At 44.5% G+C, this 20,188-nt stretch overlaps 1 protein-coding gene across 3 annotated transcripts in view; it reads right to left on the reverse strand.

Annotated features, from left to right (window-relative positions):
* The window catches only part of HDX (highly divergent homeobox), a 200,913-nt gene that overhangs the window by 60,836 nt on the left and 119,889 nt on the right, over window positions 1–20,188 (reverse strand). Inside the window, exon 9 of one of the 3 annotated variants that reach the window (XM_029606568.1) lies at window positions 14,185–14,804. The exons of the other annotated variants lie outside the window; for them this stretch is intronic. Within the exon in view, the coding sequence (XP_029462428.1) occupies window positions 14,788–14,804 (17 nt within the window). The 3' untranslated portion in view covers window positions 14,185–14,787. Of the gene's footprint in view, window positions 1–14,184; window positions 14,805–20,188 lie in introns of those variants that run through there. 3 annotated transcript variants of the gene reach the window in all.

A 20,188-nucleotide genomic window follows, 5' to 3' on the forward strand; every position in this document is an offset into this window, starting at 1 on the left:
GCACTGCACTGGTATAAAAAAAATCTATTAAAATTCTATGGTACAGAAGCAATGGCTAACTTTAGTTCTAGAGGACTGCATGCAGGTGAAATTTTAAAATGACCCAGGATATGGAAATTCATCTCTTTTATTAAAATGAGAACTATAAGTAAATGTGTTTCATGGATTGCCCCAGTGGAGATCATGGAAACCACACTGGGCAACATTCCTCGAGGATCATTCTTATTCATTGTAAAATTATGGATCAGACCGTGCATTTGTGTTTTCTTGCTGGAAGCTAAGCTGCGGGAAGAGGAAAAGACTGACTCAAGAAAAGACCCATGCCAAGTACTGCCATTAATCAGCCTGCTTTACCACAACAGCCTATCTGCCCTAAGGTACAGGGAGGATAATAAGCATTGGGATTCAGATCCTAATAGATGATTACACTTGGCTTGCAGCTCAGAGCTGTATTTGATAAAAAGGTGAGAACGATGGGGGTTAATTTCTTCTAACTGCCTGCATCGATGCAAACTCTGCGGATACATTTTACCCATGAACTTTGCTTATGTGATCTCACTTTGAAAATTATCTCAGGCGAACCACTGGTACGCATTTACCCCTGCCATTTTGTGTGGGTAGCTTTCACCTCCTCAACTCCACCCCCAGAAATGCTTCTGCTCACTGCTGGTGAGGTTTATACGTGGCTCAGGGATGGTAACTTTCAAACCGGCACTCGTTTGCACATGTCTGCATGTGTACTGCACCGCGCCTAGGGACGCGGCTATTTTATAACCTGCACACGTATGTGCACGTATATTATAAAATACCTTGGCCATGCACACACGTGCGCCGAATTTTAAGTGGGCACGTAAATCCCCCTTTTACCATGTAAATCGGTGAATTATAAAAAGGTGTGTGCTGACCGCACTCCCAGTTTTACCATTTTGACCAGTTAAGAGATAGGTCCTCCAATCCCTCTCTCCGGTTTTACGACCTTCACTCCCCCCAAGTTAGCCCTGACCCTTACAACCCTGCAGATCTGCCTATCTTTCTTTATTTTTTAACTTACACATCATCCATAACAGAAGTAAATTTACACAGCAGAGCGCCTCGGTGCAAGCCGCATCGTGTAAGAATTTACGCACACATCTCTGATTTCTGTCCTGAATCGTCCATGCCCTTTTTGAAAACTTTCTAGATGTGTGTGCTGCAGGAGATACACGTGTATCTTGCCGGCTCATACAATTTGCTCGGCCCACGTGAGCCTGACTTATTCATGCATCAGACTTTTAAAATTCACCTTTAAGTGTTTACGTTTAGCCACCAAGGGGTTAATTTCAGAAAGCCCATGTCTTAAGGTAAAGTTCTTTCACCCATGGAAAAGGTATTCAAAATTACCCTCACTGTTTTACAGAAATACTACATGAAATGTCCATTAAAAACAACAGGATTTCACAGGATGTCAAATATGTCATGGTGTAGTATATGATAAGATGAAGAAGCAGTGGAAATGGACTAAGTATGGACTATGTGTAGTACACATACCTCGGCCTCTCAATTACTTCTAGGGTTTATGACCCTTTAAGAGGATGAGCATCAGGGTCAGGGCTGCTCCTATGGCAAAACCAAAGAACATGGCAAGTTTCAGGCAGTAGTGTCTGGGAACTGTGCTGCAGGGACCAGAGACAGCAGCCAATGCGGCAGGAGGAGGGAGAGGCCACGTGAAGGTGGCAGGGGCTAAGATGGGGGTCATTCCCTGCAGTGGTACAAAGCGCTAGTTGAGGTAGAGGTGCAGGATGTGGAAGAGTCCATTTCAGGCCATGGTGGTAATGCTAAAGCCAGGCTACGTAGGTGGCAATATGAGGAGAATAATGCAATGCAATGTAATGCACAAAGATTTCACCCAAGGGTCAACTCAGAACCAATGTCAGGAAGTATTTCTTCACAGAGAGGGTGGTGGATGCCTAGAACGCCCTTCCGGAGGAAGTGGTAAAGACCAAAACTGTGAAGGATTTCAAAGGGGTGTGGGATAAACACTGTGGATCCATAAAGTCTAGAGGATGTGAATGAAGAGAAGAGGCATGGGGGAGGCTTGTGGGAGGCTTGCAGGAATGACAGCTACTACCTGTAGATTAATACCCTTATTCAATAAACAAACACATGGTTAATGTGACTCCAACATTGCTCTATGTTTCAACGGCAAGAGGAAATGTGGAAAAAAGGATTTGCATTCACAAAACAGCGGGGGAGTAGCTTGCTTATTGTGGCGGTTACTACCCCAAACCAAATAAGCCTGATACTTCACTTTCAATGCATATCCAGCATAGCTCCCTGCTTCAACGGTAGGGGGGGGAATGGAAAACAAAAAGGATTTATATTAAACAACCAACAAGGACTGAATTGCACAGGCTGGGTAAACAAATAAGTGTGGGAGTAGCTTGCTTATTGCTGCAGTTACTACCCCTAACTAATTAAGCGAGATACTTCACTTAAATGCAGCTCCAGCAGAGGGCGAGAAGGGAACCCAGGAGGAACTCCCCGGAACAGCGCTGGTGAGCGGGAGAAGGAGCCGGTACCCCGACGCAGCTGAGGAGACTTTGCCGCCGGAGGGAGGTACGGAGGCGGGGCCGGAAGTGGCTATAACAGCGGCCTGCCGGCACTCTGTTCCCCGAGGGCGAGAAGGGAACCCAGGAGGAACTCCCCGGAACAGCGCTGGTGAGCGGGAGAAGGAGCCGGTACCCCGACGCAGCTGAGGAGACTTTGCCGCCAGAGGGAGGTACGGAGGCGGGGCCGGAAGTGGCTATAACAACTGCCAGCCTGCGGCGCGCCGCTGGAGCCGCGCGCGCTAGAGGGGCGCGCGAGATATCGGGCTTTGCCGGGCTTCGCCGGTGTTCGCCCAACGACCAAAGACCCAAGTAAGTTTCCCCCAAAATCCCTTCTCCGGGTCATCTGTTGTATTAAAATTCTAGCTTAAGAGACTGTTTGCAACCTTGCTGGATTGAAATAGGCAATATGCCTCCTAAGAGGAAGGGAAGAGTGAGAATCTTTCCCTCCCTCTCACTTCCATCGCCCATTCAGCAGGAGATTACAAACTTTTTGATCTCTCCTGTGCCGATAAGTAAAGCAGCTGAAGAATCTAATGTGCCACGTGATCAGGGAGGATCCCGTGAGCCCCTGGAAGAGGCTTCTTTAAGTCCCAACACAGGGCTTCCACCTTATCAGAGAGGGATAGGAAGTTCTCCTGAGACTGGATTTAATATCAAGGAAGATCTAGAGCCTAATGCTGGAATTATTCAGTCCAGCATTCAGACTCAGGATATTGAAGTTGCCTTGGTTTCCTCCTTGGATAATGAAGGAGGTATACAGGAGGCAACTCAAGTGGAAGGAAATCCTCCACAACCCTCAGAGAGAGTAGAAATCCCTGCTCGACCTGTGTTAGTGACTTTGGATACACTTTGGGATATGATGGCTGGCTTGACGGTGAATATAAAACATCTTGAGAAGAAAGTTGATATGATTTCAGGACAAAAACAACAGGAATTTACTATGACACAAAACCAGATAAAAGATATGAATGAAAAAATTAAGTATTTGGAAGTACAGGAGAAGAAAAATTTGGACTTTAAAGTAGCAATAATCAAAGATAAAGAATATATGTCCAGAAGAATGGAAATGTTGGAGAATAATCATAAACGTTGTAATTTAAGATTTCTAAACTTTCCAAGAATGCTTGGTGAAGATCCAATTATTACTGTTAAGAAATTTCTTGTGGAAATATTGGGTTTTTCTTTGGATCAGTCACCAACCATAAATACTTGTTTTTTTCTTCCTCAACCACGTAATGCTGAAAGAGTAGAGATGTTTTCAGGTAATCTTTCAAATTTTTTGGAAGATTCTTCCGCGAATGTAATGAGTTGGGGTACACTGTTAGTCTCCTTTTATTCGGTAATAGATGTTAATTCAATCATGAAAAGATATTTTAGTAAATATCCTGTAGTATTTCTAGAAAAGCAGTAAAAATTTTTCCAGATCTGGCTATTTCGACTCAGTTAAGAAGGAAAGCCTTTTTGTCATATAGACAGGAGGTTATTTCACTTGGATATACATTTGTTCTTAAGTTTCCATGCAAATGTACAATAAAGAGACAGGAAGATCTCTTTATATTTTTTGATCCAGATCAATTAAAAAATTTTCTAGAAGGCACCAGAGTGCCAACATCATCCCCGGTATCCAATTGAAATGAAACAGCACAGTTAGCTAGAAATTTTCTTTATATAATTTTGTACATCTCCCTAATCATGTAATTACACAACTCCCTCCATGTTGATTGTTAAAATGGATAAGGGTTTGAGAAGAGATATATTGTATTAAGAGATGTGAGTAATAAGATATTAGGTTTTAAACCTTATCATGTAATTTCTGATAATAATATGTACTATATTATTTGAAAAATCATAAATAAAGAATTAAAAAAAAAAAAAAATGCAGCTCCAGCACTGCTCTCTACATCAATGGCGGGGGTGGAAGGTAAATAGAACCAAAAAGATACTGATAAAGGCCAAGAGTACCAGATAAGTATGAGATATAAAGAAGTGTGAAAGATTGCTGGGCAGACTGGATGGGTGTTAGGATTTAAGGAGATCGAATGGCTAAACCTATATGGGCCACTTGGTCTTCTTCTGCCGTCATTTCTATGTTTCTATGCTATACACATACAATCAAGTTATATGACTCTTCTCAGAAATACCTCATATAATGTTATGTTTTGAGGTGTGGGCCCTTGGTCGCTACAAGAGGTCGCTCCCCACAGGGCAGAGCCCTGCAGGGACTTGCAGTGATAGGCTAGCTCAAAGCAGAGATGGACACAGAGAAAGGTAGTCTTTATTATACTGCAACGTAGATGGTAACTTGAGGAATGGGTAATGATCCCAGACAGAAGAGGAGATCTCTGATGGCAATGTTCCGTCTGAAAGCTGCAGAGTGGCAAGGCAGTCACACAGTCTCACCAGGTCCCGAGATGGAGATGGGTCCGATAATGGTCCGCGAATCGGGGTAGGCCGAGAACCCAGGCCTAGATGGAAGGCCAGTGAGAGTAGATCCAGTAGTGGTCCGCGGTAGGCCGAGGATTTAGGTAGAGATAGATGAGACAATGCAGAGACAGAACTGGAGCGATATTACTCACTCTGATGCTGGCAGTTGTAGTAGGAGAGAACCCCCAAGGAGCGGGGGTCAGGGACGAAATAAGGCCCCCGAGGATCGGGTACCTTAGGCGTCCTGGAGCGAGAGAACACAGATCAGCATGGAGGATTCCTTGCTAACTCGTATTAGGAATCATGAACGGAGTTTAAATACCAGAGTTCGTGACGTCATGTGGTGGGGACACCCCGAGGTTCCCGCCATGACTCACGTAAAATATTGGGCTGCATGCGCGCGCATGCCCTAGGTGACTCCGGGAGAAAGATTGCGAATGCAATTGCCCCTGCCGGACTGGGGACGCCGGAGGGGTCGGCGTGGAGAAGCGGAGGCAGCCATCTTCCCAAAAGGAACCGAGTCAGGCAAAAAGGTGAGCAGTAGAGAGTGCAGCTGTCTGCGACTGACGGGTGCAACAGTAACCCCCTTCCAAGGGCCCCTCCCAGGGGGTTTCGGCTTCCGAGGATGAGACTGATGGAAGCAACGAATCATGTCTTTATCCAGGATATTGACCATGGGCTCCCAGGAGTTCTCCTCAGATCCGTATCCCTTCCAAGAGATAAGGTACTCCCGTTTACCTCTCTTGCGTACATCCAGTATGTCATCAACAGTATACGCAATATCCTCTTCGGCATCAAGCGGTGCTGGCTCCGGAGCTTTGTTGGAAAATTCAGACAGGATGAGAGGTTTCAGTAGTGCCTAGAAGGCATTATGAATCTTCATGGATGACGGTAGCTTCAAACTGTAAGTCAAATACCCAAGGTGTCGGAGGATGGCAAAAGGTCCAATGTACCGCAGAGCAAAACGTGCAGAGGGTAGCTTTAAGTGGAGGAACTTTGTACTAAGCCATACCTTATCCCCAGGCTGAAATTGAGGTACCTTCCTGTGGTGAGCATCGTAAGTCTTTTGGGCCCTTTGGCCTGCCTTGAGGAGTAGATCCTTAGACAGTTTCCACAATTGTTGTAATTCCATTGCGGTGACTTTGAGCTGCTGGAGATGTCACGGAGAGTGGCATAGGTAACGGAGGTAATGGTTGGCGACCATACACCACTTGAAAGGGCGTAGATCCCGTAGCAGCAGCTGGATGAGAGCATAGGGCGAATTCGGCCCAAGGGAGTAATTCTGCCCAATCACTTTGTCTAGTATTCACATATGAGCGTAGGAATTGTTTGAGCGTCCGATTCATTTGCTCTTTGGTCATTGGATTGCGGGTGATAGGCTGAGGTCAGGTCCAATGCGATGTTGAACTTCCGACACAGAGCTCTCCAGAAGTTTGCAGTAAACTGGATGCCTCTATCAGACAAAATGTGTTTGGGTATGCCGTGGAGGCAAAAGATGTGCTTCACGAATAATTTAGCCAGTTCAGCAGCAGATGGTAAACCTGGCAGGGCCACAAAATGTGCCATTTTTGAGAATTGATCAACGGTCACCCAGATTGTATTGCTTCCGGCAGAAGGAGGTAAGTCCACCACAAAGTCAGTCGCGATGTGTATCCAAGGTTCCTCTGGTACAGGCAGAAGTTGGAGGAGACCCCATTGATGTCCGGCAGGAGGTTTTTGTCTCATGCAGGTGGCTCAGGAGGCCACGTAAGCTTGGACATCATTCTTCATAATAGGCTACCAATAGAAACGTTGGAGCATGGCTAATGTACGGCCTTGCCCGGGGTGGCCGGCCAAACGGAAGTCATGTGGCTACTTTAGCAGTTTCTTTCTCATTCCCAGCGGCACCACTGTTTTCCCAGCGGGGATGGCATCAGTGGCTGCTAACACCACCTTCTCAGGACTGATGATGTGACGAGGTTCGTCGGGTATGTCCACCAGAGAGAAGGAGCATGAAAGAGCATCTGCCCTAACATTTTTTTCTGCGGTTGAAAAACAATGACCACCTCGCTTGCCAGTGATTAAGGCTTTGGGCATGTCCTAGATATTCCAAATTTTTATGATTGGTATACACCGTTATTTGGTGCTGCGTGCCTTCCAGCCATGGACGCCACTCCTCAAAGGCCAATTTTATAGCTGACTATCTCCAATTCCATAATTCTTCTCGGCTGGAGAGAATCGCCGTGAGGAGGAGGAGCAGAGATGGAGGACATGGGCATCGCTGTATTGGTTCAATACTGCTCCCACAACGACGTCAGAGGCGTCCACCTCGACGATTAAAGGATGCTGAGGACTGGGGTGACGAAGACAAGGCTTGGTTTGGAAGGCTTCTTTGAGAGTTTGGAAGGCCGCTATAGCCTCAGCAGACCATCGGGATGGATCGGCCCCTTTTCTGGCCATGGCCGTGAGTGGAGCTGTGAGAGTGGAATAGTGCTGGATGAAGGTATGGTAGTAGTTTGTGAAGCCCAGGAAATGGCGTAAAGCTCTTAAGCCAGTGAGTTGAGGCCATTCTTGAATGCATTTCAGCTTTTGAGGGTCCAACTGGAAGCCATTCTTGGAAACGTTATACCCCAGAAAAGGCACTGACTCCTGATGAAAAGCACACTTCTCAAGCTTCACATAAAGGCGATTGTCACGTAGCCTTTGTAGTACCTTTACCATATCTGCCTGGTGTGCCTGGAGGTCCTGAGAGAAAATCAGGATGTCATCTAAATATATCACACGCCCTGGTACAGTAAATCTCGCAAAATATCATTCATCATATTCTGAAACACCGCTGATGCACTGCACAATCCAAAAGGCATGACTAAGTATTCAAAGTGTCCGTCACGGGTGTTAAAAGCTGTTTTCCATTCATTCCCGTGACAGATTCGGACCAAGTTGTAGGCCCCTTTTAAGTCCAGCTTAGTAAACACCTTGGCCCCCTGGAGTCTGCCAAACGGTAGAGAGTAGCGATCCTTGATGGTTATTTCAATGAGACCTCTGTAATCGATACAAAGACGAAGGGATCCGTCTTTTTTCCGTAACAAAAAAAGAACCCTGCGCCAGCCGAGGACTTAGAAGGTCTAATGAACCCTTTTTGCAGGTTTTCTTGGATATAGGCAGACATGGCCTCAGTCTCTGTTAGTGAGAGAGGGTATACCCTTCCCTTGGGAGGCTCAGAGTTAAGCTTGAGGTTTATTGCACAATCAAAAGTCCTGTGCGGAGGTAATACGTCTGCTGCCTGCATGGAGAAGACGTCCTGAAAAGTAGTGAGTCGTTGACATGCAGGGCAGCTGTGAAACTTTGGCTAGACAACGATCGTGGCAGCCAGGGCCCCACTCAGAAAGCTCCATGGTGGTCCAGTTGAACTGAGGTGTGTGTTCCTGTAGCCACGGTAGGCCGAGTACCACGGGGTGAAAGGCCTTCTCTATGAGCAAGAAGAGATGTTTTAGTGTATAAGGCCCCTGTGCGGAGACATATGGGTTGCGTAGTAAGCGAGACCTCACCTGGAAGTGGTTCTCCATATATAGAAGACAGCAGTAAGGGGGTAGCTATTGGTGTAGTGAGAATTTGCAGATGGTCTGCAATTCTCTTTAGCATAAAATTTCCTGCTGCACCAGAGTCCACGAGTTCGAGTGTTGAAAATTCATGGCCTCCAGAGATGAGAGAGACAGGGAGAGATAATAGAGGAGAAGGTGCAGTCAGACCTAGGAGGAGACCTCCAGCAGATCCTAGGTCTGGCCTTTTACCGGACAGATAGGGCAGGTCTGGACAGCATGGCCGGATTGGCCGCAGTACATACAGAGACCTGAGCATCTGTGAAAACGTCTCTCAGAGGTCAGATGACTGCATCCTAACTGCATAGGCTCTTCTTCTTCTTCACTGGGCACAGAAGATTGGGCTGAAGTCGTGTGCATGGCTCGAGGGCGATTACCTCCAATAGGGTTCTTCTTGTGACACTCTGCCTTGTGAGTCCGATCGTGTATCCTGCGATCAACTCTCCCAGCTAAGTCAATGAGAGACTCCAGGGTGTCTGGCAAGCCACGAGCCGCTAGTTCATCTTTGATACGGGTGTTGAGGCCCTCTAAAAATATAGCATGTAGACATCCCAAGTCCCAATGGAGCTCAGATGCTAGCGTCTTGAATTCAATAACATAGTCCGGTAAAGGCTTACTTCCTTGCTGAAGGTGAAGAAGAGTAGACCTTGCGATGGTCTGACGTGCTGGATCATCAAATACTGATTTGAACAGGTTCAAGAAGTCAGTCAGATCATTTAAAACAGGGTTGATGTGTTCCCAGAGAGGTGAAGCCCAGGCCAGGGTTCTTCCATAGAGTAGCGATAGGATATAGGTAGTCTTGGAAACAGCTTTGGGAAAGTAGTTCGGTTGCAACGAGAAGTGCATACAGCACTGAATAATAAAACCCCTGCACATCTGGGCATCACCAGAGCTGGAAGTGGTACAGTGGTATGAGCTGGAAGTGGTACAGTGGTACGAATTGCAACCACTTGAGAAGAAAAATCTCTCTCTGGAACTGTTGGCGTAGTCAGTCGGGCATTCAACTGGTTGAAAGCGATGGTTAGTGTCTCCAGAGTTTTCTGTTGCTCTGCAATCCGCTGGGCCAGGCCAGGAATGGAATGTAAGGCTGCAAGCTGAGCCGGGTCCATGGAGTTAGCACTCTGTTATGTTTTGAGGTGTGGGCCCTTGGTCGCTGCAAGAGATGGCACCTCCCACAGGGCGGAGCCCTGCGGGGACTTGCAGTGATAGGCTAGCTCCAAGCAGAGATGGACACAGAGAAAGGTAGTCTTTATTACACTGCAATGTAGATGGTAACCCGAGGAATGGGTAATGATCCCAGTCAGAAGAGGAGATCTTTGATGGCAATGTTCCGTCTGAAAGGTGCAGAGTGACAAGGCAGTCACAGTCTCACCAGGTCCCGAGAGGAGATGGGTCCACTAGGGGTCCAAGAAGCAGGGTAGGCCGAGAACCCAGGCCTAGATGGAAGGCCAGTGAGAGTAGATCCGGTAGTGGTCTGCGGTGCAGGGTAGGCCGAGGATCTAAGTAGAGAGAGATGAGACAGTGCAGGGACAGAACTGGAGCGATAGTACTCACTCTGATGCTGGCAGTTGTAGTAGGAGAGAACCCCCGAGGAACAGGGATCCGGGATGAAATAAGGCCCCTGAGGAGCGGGTACCTTAGGAGACCTTGTTGGTAGCAGGTAACCCCGGAGGGTGTAGAGGAGCGAGACAAGGCCCCTGAGGATCGGGTACCTAAGTTGTCCTGGACCGAGAGACACAGAGCGGCAGCATCTGGTAAAGCGGAGAGATGAGCATGGAGGATTCCTTGCTAACTCGTATTAGGAATCATGAATGGAGTTTAAATTCCAGAGCTCGTGATGTCATGCGATGGGGACGCCCCCGAGGTTCCCGCCATGACGCATGTAAAGGACGGGGCTGCGCGTGCATGCCCTAGGTGACTCCGGGAGAAAGATGGCGAATGTAATCGCCCATGCCGGACTGGGGACACCGGAGGGGTCGGCGTGGAGAAGCGGAGGCAGCCAGCTTCCCAAAAGGAACAGAGTCAGGCAAAAAGGTGAGAAGCAGAGGGCGCAGCCGTCTGCGACCAACGGGCGCAACATATAAATAGGCACTTAGACTGCACCAACTGAGTAAGTGTCTTATGTCTTAGATGCAAGGAGTGCCAGTATGTTTATAATCAATCATCGGTCAAGGAATTCTGCAGGTCCCAACAAAAGTATTTTTTTGAGAATGTGCATAAAAGGTCTTCTTACAATAAGTTAAGGCAAAATCAAAAGAATGGACAAATACTTATCTCAAATCCCCAGATTGCTGAAAGTAAATAAAAACTTCTTAAGAGTCTTTAAATCCACGGGAACCGGTCATGATCTAACTATTATCACCGAAATCACCTGCCCCCTTATTGCTAATAGAACAAAAAATATTAATTCTATAGATTATAAGAACAATAGGGAGCTGAACATGACTTACATATAGCTCATGAACTTAGATGTATCTCATAGGGATAGCACTTGTGCCTGTGGAGGTTCTGGCTGGAAAGCACCGCCACTAAGAGACGCCATTTTAAAGGAAAATGAACGGAAAGTAATCTTTCAGTTGTAAAATCTGTTCCAACTAGAACCTGTACGGTTATAGGGCAAAACAGAACATGTTTGTACAGATATGTAGAATTCAAAAAGTAAAAAAATATTAAAAAGAATGCCACTCTATCTTTTTATTAAGTTCAGATGGTGACAGGGTACACAAAAAGAAGATCCAATATTGTTCGCATTTAAAATTGCAGGGATATCGCCGCCCTGACTAGGTGTTTGAAACCTGTTCAAGAATAGTTCACCATAGATCTGCAAAAGAATGAATCATCTTAATGCAGTGAGGCACGCAAGGGGCATGTGAATCCTGAGTGTTAAGCCTTTTTCTGATCTTTCTGGTTGCATTCTCTATATAAATTAATAAGCAAGGACAAAGAAGCAAATACCCTTTGAGAATTACTATCAGTGGAGCTGTACATGGATGTTGCCTTTCTGTTACTGATCCACAGGCTTGATGGCCTGGCACTGGAAAACTCACTGGTGATGAAACCACATAGTCTCTGACATTTCTCCCACGTCTGTAAGAAAAAAGTGTTAGGTGACTGAACACAGAATGATATTGCAAGATGTGTCAATGTCTCTTCATAGAAGAAACAATGTGATGCATAAGGTTTGAAAATTTTAGGACACAAACTACTTCATCGGACCTGCGAGACACTTTCTATTGTAGCAACGGTTGGTGGTCAGAGAACCGTGCTCGAAGACGTGCAGCTTGAATAACCTTATTAGGGTAGCCACGCTGAGCGAAGTGCTGTGTCATATCTGTGCACTGGGCATCAAATTCCACTGTTGCTTAACAAACCTGGTACAATCTCAAGAATTATCCAACTGGCAATCCACATTTGAATGAACATGGATGGTGACTTTCAAACCTCAACAGATTATTGCGCTCAAATGGTTTACAATAGATTGTCATATCCAGATGAGAATCCAAATGGCAGATGGAAAGGTCCAAAAATGTAGTAACTGCCTGATAAATAAATCATAGTGAAATGAAGATTGGCATCTTGATAGTTCAGCCACTGGTGAAGAAAGGCAAGATTACCAAATTCCATTATGACCAGCAAGATTATGCAGAATCTCGAGTGTATCCCTGGCTTAATCGCCAGACTAATTCAGAGACTTGAAAACCTAAAAGAATTACATTTGCCTCCTCTGATGAATTGTCTAGTAGTTCTGATGATGCGAGTGACCTTAGATCCACTATTCAACAAGCCACGAGCACATCTTTTTTTAGGATGCAGCCCTCACTCACGCCGATCCTATCGTCCATACAGAAAATATCACAATCGTCCATCCTTTGACGAATTACAATGGCACAGACCACTTACCCAGTCCCAGATGAACTTGAATCGGCGGTGATCTACCTTTTCTCTTATACCTTATCGACAGCTGAAGATTTTCATTTATGTCAATGTCCCTTCATAGTCCTTTTGACAGAAATATTGAATCGTATAGATTTTTCTGTGCTTTACAGCTTAGATTGTTTTTTTCCACAGTCGACTACATCTGATTTAGATATCTCATTATTAAAACCACGCTCATGATGGATTCCTCCTAGCATAAAAGATGCCCACATTCAGACCATTCAGGACTTAGTACTTCGAGATTTGAGTGTTGCTGAGCAATGTCCTACCAAGACTTTCTTGAATCTTCTTTCTTGTGAATGCAACACCTTGCACAATCTAGCAAGGAGAACAAAGACAACCATTAAACCGGCCGATAAGGACAGAGCTATTGTTGTTTTGAATTCCACATTATATTACTGAAATTCATAGACAATTACAGGACATTAGATTTGATAGATATAGTCAAGACATTTTTCCACCGAATATCAATGTTGGGCTTCTTGACCTCTAAAGAAACAACTTATTTACAAGTTCAACTTCTGCATATGCCAGCAATTTATGGGGTGCCTAAGATACATAAATCATTGGTCAATCCACCTTGCCATCCCATTGTATTAGCCTATGGGTCTCTCCTTGAATCTTTGGCACAATTCCTAGACATTTTTACAACCGTTAGTCCAAGAAGCATCTTCATACTTTCAGGATAGAGTGCACATTACGCAAACTTGCTGAAGTGACCTCATTACCTCATGAATCTTTCCTGGTATGCCTTGATATCGAACACTTTATACTAACATTCCACCTCAGGTAGTTCTGTCATTGGTTTCCCGGACTTTTGATTGATGCACCAGCCCACAGAGAGTACCCAATTTTTTTCTTTCAGCTTTCTATTTAATTTATTTTTAACAACGTTTTCAGTCAAAAATTGTTTTGTCAAACTCATGGAGTGGTCACGGGGCCCCCTGCGGCTCCTAATATTGCCAATGTATATGTCGTGCAGTTTGAAGAGCAGACTGTGTATTCATCTAAACAGTTTGAACTTATCAGATTTTGGAGCCGGTATATAGACAATATATTTCTCATTTGGGTCGACTCCAAAAGTAATTTACAAACATTTTACCAGTGGCTGAACCATCAACATGCCAATCTTCATTTCACTATGACTTATCGCCAGGAAGTTATTACATTTTTGGACCTTTCCAAAAATGTAGATTCTCATCTAAATATGACTATCGTAAATAGATTGAGCACAACAAGGTTTGAGCGTCATCAACCACGTTCGTTTAAATGTGGATTACCAGTTGGGCAATTCTTGAGATTGTGCCAGGTTTGTTCAACAACAGTGGAATTTGATGCCCAGTGCACAGATATAACACGGCGCTTCACTCAGCATGGCTAACCTAAGATTATTCGAGCTGCATGCCTTCGAGCATGCTTCTCTGACCACCACCAATTGTTACAAAAGAAAGCATCTGGCAGGTCTGATGAAGTAGTTTGTGTCCTAAAATTTTCAAATCTTATGCATCACACATTGTTTCTTTTATAAAGAGACACTGGCACATCTTGCAGTGTCATTCTGTGTTCGATCACTTACCACTTTTTTCTTACAGATGGTGGGAGAAATGTCAAAGACTATGAGGTATCAGACCTACCAAGCGTTTCATCACCAGTGAATTTTCCAATGCCAGGCCAACAAGCCTATGGTTCATGCAACACGTGTACTATCACTATGACAGGAACAGAATGGCTCTCAATCAAACAGAATACTAGCAAATATATAAATAACAACTAAGCAAACATCCCGAGGACCACACACTAAGTCTAACCATAAAAAATGGGAAGTTAGTATCAGAAAAATCTTTGCTCAATTTGAACTAATCCACAGGCTCTTGCCTGAAATGGGCTTCAACCAGTATCATACACAAAGGAGCACTTGGTTTACATCATATACTCATCCCATATAAACTACCTACAAAATATCTTTATTACCCCATTATATAAAAAATGTTAATTTTTATTTTATTTATGCAAAAATCCCTCTCTCGTTAAATCAATTGTACTTATCTTATAACTTATCGTGCTTCACTTGTAGTTTGTCCTCCTCTCGGCTGCACACTCTCCTTAATTTTATAAATCACTTCTCTTGAGGAACAAACCAAGCGCTGCTACTTCAACTCCCACAAATCTCCTGTCTCCCGACATTGACAATGTTTCGGCAAATGCCTTCTTCAGGGGAACCAATTCTTATGATATTAACAATGTTTCAGCAAATGCCTTCTTCAGGGGAACCACTTTTCTACAATAGAACACCAATTTAAAAACATTAAAAAATATACAATCTGACCCATTCCCTCCAAACTTTTTAATATAAACTTCCTAAACTTTATAATGGCAACGCACTGTTAACATACTTACTACAACAGCCACCCAGGCTTGAGCTCTCCTCAAAAAAATGGCAGAAAATGCTCACTACCTGAACCTAAAGATGCTTATTTAAACGCCCAGCTGAGGTTCCTCGACCAATCAAAAAATCTTATGCTCCTTTTATAAAAAGACCAACCAATCCAAATCTCTGTTTAAGCCTTCAGGACATACCATCTAGCGCTGTTTCATTTGTAACAACCGAAGGTTACAATCACCCCTCTCATCAAACATCGCTACTTTAAGTACTGTAAAGAACAACTCTTCAAAGACATGATTTACGTCCAAATAATGTTGCACTAATGGAGCTTCCATTCTCTGACATCTAATTGTGCTCCGATGTGGGGTGGTGTTTTCAATGGGTGCATTGTCTTACCCAGATATATTAATTTACAGGGACACCAAACTATATAGATAACCTTACTTGATAAACACGATGAAATACTTTTCAGATGAAAATATTTCAATTTTAATAAAGGTAAACTGATATTGGAATGCAATTGAGCGCAGACCGAACAAGTGACACTCCAAAAGGAACAGAATGGCAATATTCACATATAGGTAGAAAGGTTGCACTAACTAGCTCCAGTGACTGTAATTCTCAAAAGGTTGTCTATTTGCTTATTAATTTATGTAGAGCATACAACCAGAAAGATCAGAAAAAGGCTTATAGAACACATGAGCCGTATTAAAACTCAGGATTCACATGCCCCTTGTGTGGCTCACTGCATTAAGATGACTCATTCTTTTGCAGATCTATGGTGGACTATTCTTGATCAGGTTTCAGATACCCGGCCGGGGCTGCAATATCCACGCAATTTTAAATAAAAGTGAACAATATCTGATCTTCCTTTTGAATACCGTATCACCATCTGGACTTAATGAAAAGACAGAGTGGCATTCTGTTTAATATTTTTTTACTTTTTCAATTCTACATATCTGTACAAACATGTTCTGTTTTACCCTATAATCTTACAGGTTCTAGTTAGAACAGGTTTTATGACTGACAGATTACTTCCCGCACATGTTCCTTTAAAATGGCATCACTTAGTGGCGGCACAAGTGCTATCCCTGTGAGATACATCTAAGTTCATGAGCTACAGGTAAGCCATGGACATTTCCCTATTGTTCTTATAATCCATAGAATTAATACTTTTTTGTTCTATTAGCAGAAATTATTTTAAATGCCACAAGTGTGAGCACTTTAGCTCAACATGATAGCTCTGAGAAATGTTTATCTCTTTTTTGAAACTGCAATGCTGACAGTTGTCTTTGAACCTTTGCTCCAGGTTTGGGCAGCCGAGCTCATGCCCATTTCCACTACTGGTATTAAATTACCCCTGACAAAGATGAGGAATATCGAAATGCCACAGCATTGGTAAATAGGAGATTTCAGTGATAGCACTTAGAAGATGACAGGTTCCTCTGGATTTAAAGACTCTTAAGAAGTTTATATTTACATCCAACAGTTTTGAGATAAGTATTTGTCCATTTTTTGGATTTTGCCTTAAATCATTGTAAGAAGACCTTTTATGTGTGTATAAAAACAATTCTAAAAAAAAATACTTTTGTTGGGACCTCCAGTATTGCTTGACCAATGATTATAAACATACCGGCACTCTTTGCATCTAAGACATAAGATACTGAAATGGTGCAGTCTAAGTGCCTATTTATATGAGGTCTTTCTGAGTAGAGTCATATAACTTCATTAAGGGGCGGATTTTCAGCGCCCTGCTCGCCTAAATCCGCCCAAAACCGGGCGGATTTAGGCGAGCAGGGCCCTGCGCGCCGGTAAGCCTATTTTACATAGGCCTACCGGCGCGCGCAGACCCCGGGACTCGCGTACGTCCCGGGGTTTTCGGAGGGGGGCGTGTCGGGGGGCGGGCCCCGGTCGACGCGGCGTTTCGGGGGCGTGTCGGCCGCGTTTTGGGGGCGGGTACGGGGCGTGGCTACGGCCCGGGGGCGTGGCCGCACCCTCCGTACCCGCCCCCAGGTCGCGGCCCGGCGCGCAGCAGGCCCGCTGGCGCGCGGGGATTTACGTCTCCCTCCGGGAGGCGTAAATCCCCCGACAACGGTAAGGGGGGGGTGTAGACAGGGCCGGGTGGGTGGGTTAGGTAGGGGAAGGGAGGGTAAGGTGAGGGGAGGGCAAAGGAAAGTTCCCTCCGAGGCCGCTCCGATTTCGGAGCGGCCTTGGAGGGAACGGGGGGAGGCAGCGCGGCTCGGCGCGCGCAGGCTATACAAAATCGATAGCCTTGCGCGCGCCGATCCAGGATTTTAGTGGATACGCGCGGCTCCGCGCGTATCTACTAAAATCCAGCGTACTTTTGCTTGAGTCTGATGCGCAAGCAAAAGTAGGCTGTTCGCGCGCCTCTTAAAATCTACCCCTAAATGTGTACATTTACCATTTGAGTGAAATCTTTGTGCATTATATTGTTTTTTCACTCTATGGCTTTTCTACACATTGTAATATCAGAAGACTGCATCAAAGGAGGCAGGTCAGACAGAGATGGACAGTGGTTTTGAAGGAGCAGTGCTGTCCCTGTTCCAGCACACTAGACCGGGTAGCACTCAGAAGTGTCGGTTAAAGTGGAAGGGGTATGGTTTTGGCCACAAATGATGTATGGGTGGCAGAAGCTGCAGGTAATAGAGTACTGTGAGTGTCCTATACTTGGTAGGGGGGGAGGAAAAGAAGGAGTTTTTCTGTCAGTTTTTATCAACATGTGCACACATGCTTACCAACAGCTGTTGCTCCCCCAAGTACACACACATAGCTAATGTAATAAAGCCAAGTTTGATCTGACCAATAGGAAGTATCCCAGAGCATTACAGCCAGACAGACATTGGTTTGTGGGTAATCAGATTCAGACAGCAACCAATGAGGGTCCCAACTTTTATGGTCTGAGGATACAAATAAGCATGGGGGTGACTTGCTGGTGTGGCGGTTACTACCCTTACCCAATAAGCCTACATACTGTTAACGCAAGTCCATCATTGCTCTCTGCTTCAATGGCAAAGGGGTAGCAGGGTATTGGATTCAGACAGTAACCAACGAGGACCCTTTTACAGTTTGGGAAACTGGTAAGATTGGGGTAACCTGCAAGGCGCGGCAGATACTACCATAAGTTTGCTAGGCAGACTGGATGGACCATTTAGTTCGTTCCAGCTGTCATTTCTCTATTTCTATTTTTTCTAAAAAATTATTTCCCCTCTAAAGCTTTACAGTAACAGATTCGGGACAGTTTCTGTTCCTTTTCTATAAAAGAGAATCAGGCCACATCCCATCAAGAAACTAGTGCTCCAAGAGAGACCTCATTAAGGAGATCAAAGGGCAGCCAGGATCAGGAGACATAGAAGAAACCTCACTAAATTATTTTTTCCCCACCATCCTCTCTGAGGGAACAATTAAGACTTGCTCATTTTAGGTTAGCTAGCTTAAGTGGTGTTTTAAAAGTGCTGGTATGCTAAAATCAAAACAACTGTAATGTTTTGGGGGTATTTTTGTTTTCAGAATCGGTCATGGGTTGCTTTGTTAGTTCCATAATAGGTCTGCGAGAATTTTGCTAAAAAGTTGAGTGCATTGGTTTTTAGTTCACACTCCCAAATGAAAAGTAAGAAAGTGACTGTTTTCCCTACGTTGACACGCTGCAACCGAGACAACTGTTTTGCAGGTGGCAGTGTCTCTGTTCTTGTTTGCACCTGCATTTAGGTGTTGATATATAACTGCATGATGACATAAAACATATGGTTTGGGGGGTAAATATGTTCTGATGTCTGTATCTATTTCCATTTTGTAAAACAAAATGTGCTAGAGACATTAGGATGCTTTCACTAAATTTACATGCAAATTGTTAACACACACAAAAAAACAAAATTCAGTGCACTGTACAACATACGGGAATGTTTTACCCTGAATGTATACAGCATATAACAATTTGAGAAGCCAAGTTATATATTATAGAGGAAGGGCTTTGAGAGGTATGGCCACTGTGAAGTAAACACAAGACTATAATGGATAACTGGAAAGAACATTGTACTGCCTGCACGGAGAAACAGGATGCCACTGAGAGAGGGGGAGTCCTTTGGGAGTCACAGTGGTCAATCCGGGTCACTTAGAAGTACCCAATAAATGCTAATGGGGAAGTTCATTCCCTGTTGTTCCTTCCAGCTCCCTGGAGTAAGAGGTTTTATTCCCAAACCTTCCTGTTTTAAACCCATCTCTATCGCTGGCCTAGTCTATTTAGTTGTTCCAAGGTACTCATGATTTTATAAATTCTATCATATCCCCTTCTCAGTTATCATCTCTCCAAACTGTTAGGCTATAACAAGTTAAGGCTTTTCTTCACAGGAGAGCTGTTCCATCCCCTTTATCATTTTTGATGCCCTTCTCTGCACTTTTTCTAGTCCTGCTATATATTTTTTTTGAGATGGAGTGACTAGAACTGCTGACAAGTACTTACAATGTGATTGCACCCTGGATCCATACAGAAGCATGATGATATTCACAGTTTTGGTCTCTATTTCTTTCCAAATAATTCATAATATTCTATTTGCCTGTTTTGACTGCGGCTGTACATCGAGGACTTCAATATACTGTTTGTAATAACTCCAGGATCCATTTCCTAAGTGGTATCCCTTAATGTGGAACCAAGCATTGTGTATCTGTAGTTGGGATTTCTTTTTTTTTTTATGTGTATCACTATGCACGTGTCCACATTAAATTTCAACTGCCATTCGCATGCACAGTTCCCCAGTTGCACAAGGTCCTCCTGCAAATTCTCAGTCTGCTCCTGTTTTAACGACTTTAAATATATTTGTGTTATCTGCAGATCTGATCACCTTACTCACTGCTCCCTTTTCTAGATCATTAATAACATGCAATTTGGTCATGGCTTTATTCCCCATCCTTAACTTATTGGAAAGATGTATTAGGATGACAATTTGCATAAGCTCTTTACTTTGAAAACTGCCCACCCTGTATGCAGACAGAAGTAGGGACGCCACTGAGAGAGAGGGAGTCGGCTGGGAGAGCGGTACAGGTGAGAGAGATCCTCCCTTCCCCTCCTCCAGTCGGAGACGTAATCATAGGGGGACCACAAGTGCTCAAAAGAGGTGTGCCTGCACGGAGAAGCAGGATGCCACTGAGAGAGATGGAGTCTATTGGGAGAGCAGTGCTGGCGAGAGAGATCCTCCCTTCTCCCCCCTTAGGTCTGAGATGTCATTACAGGGGGATCGCGAGCACTCAAAAAGGTGCTGCCATGC

This window comes from Rhinatrema bivittatum, chromosome 6, assembly GCF_901001135.1.
Source record: "Rhinatrema bivittatum chromosome 6, aRhiBiv1.1, whole genome shotgun sequence".
NCBI lineage: Eukaryota > Metazoa > Chordata > Amphibia > Gymnophiona > Rhinatrematidae > Rhinatrema > Rhinatrema bivittatum.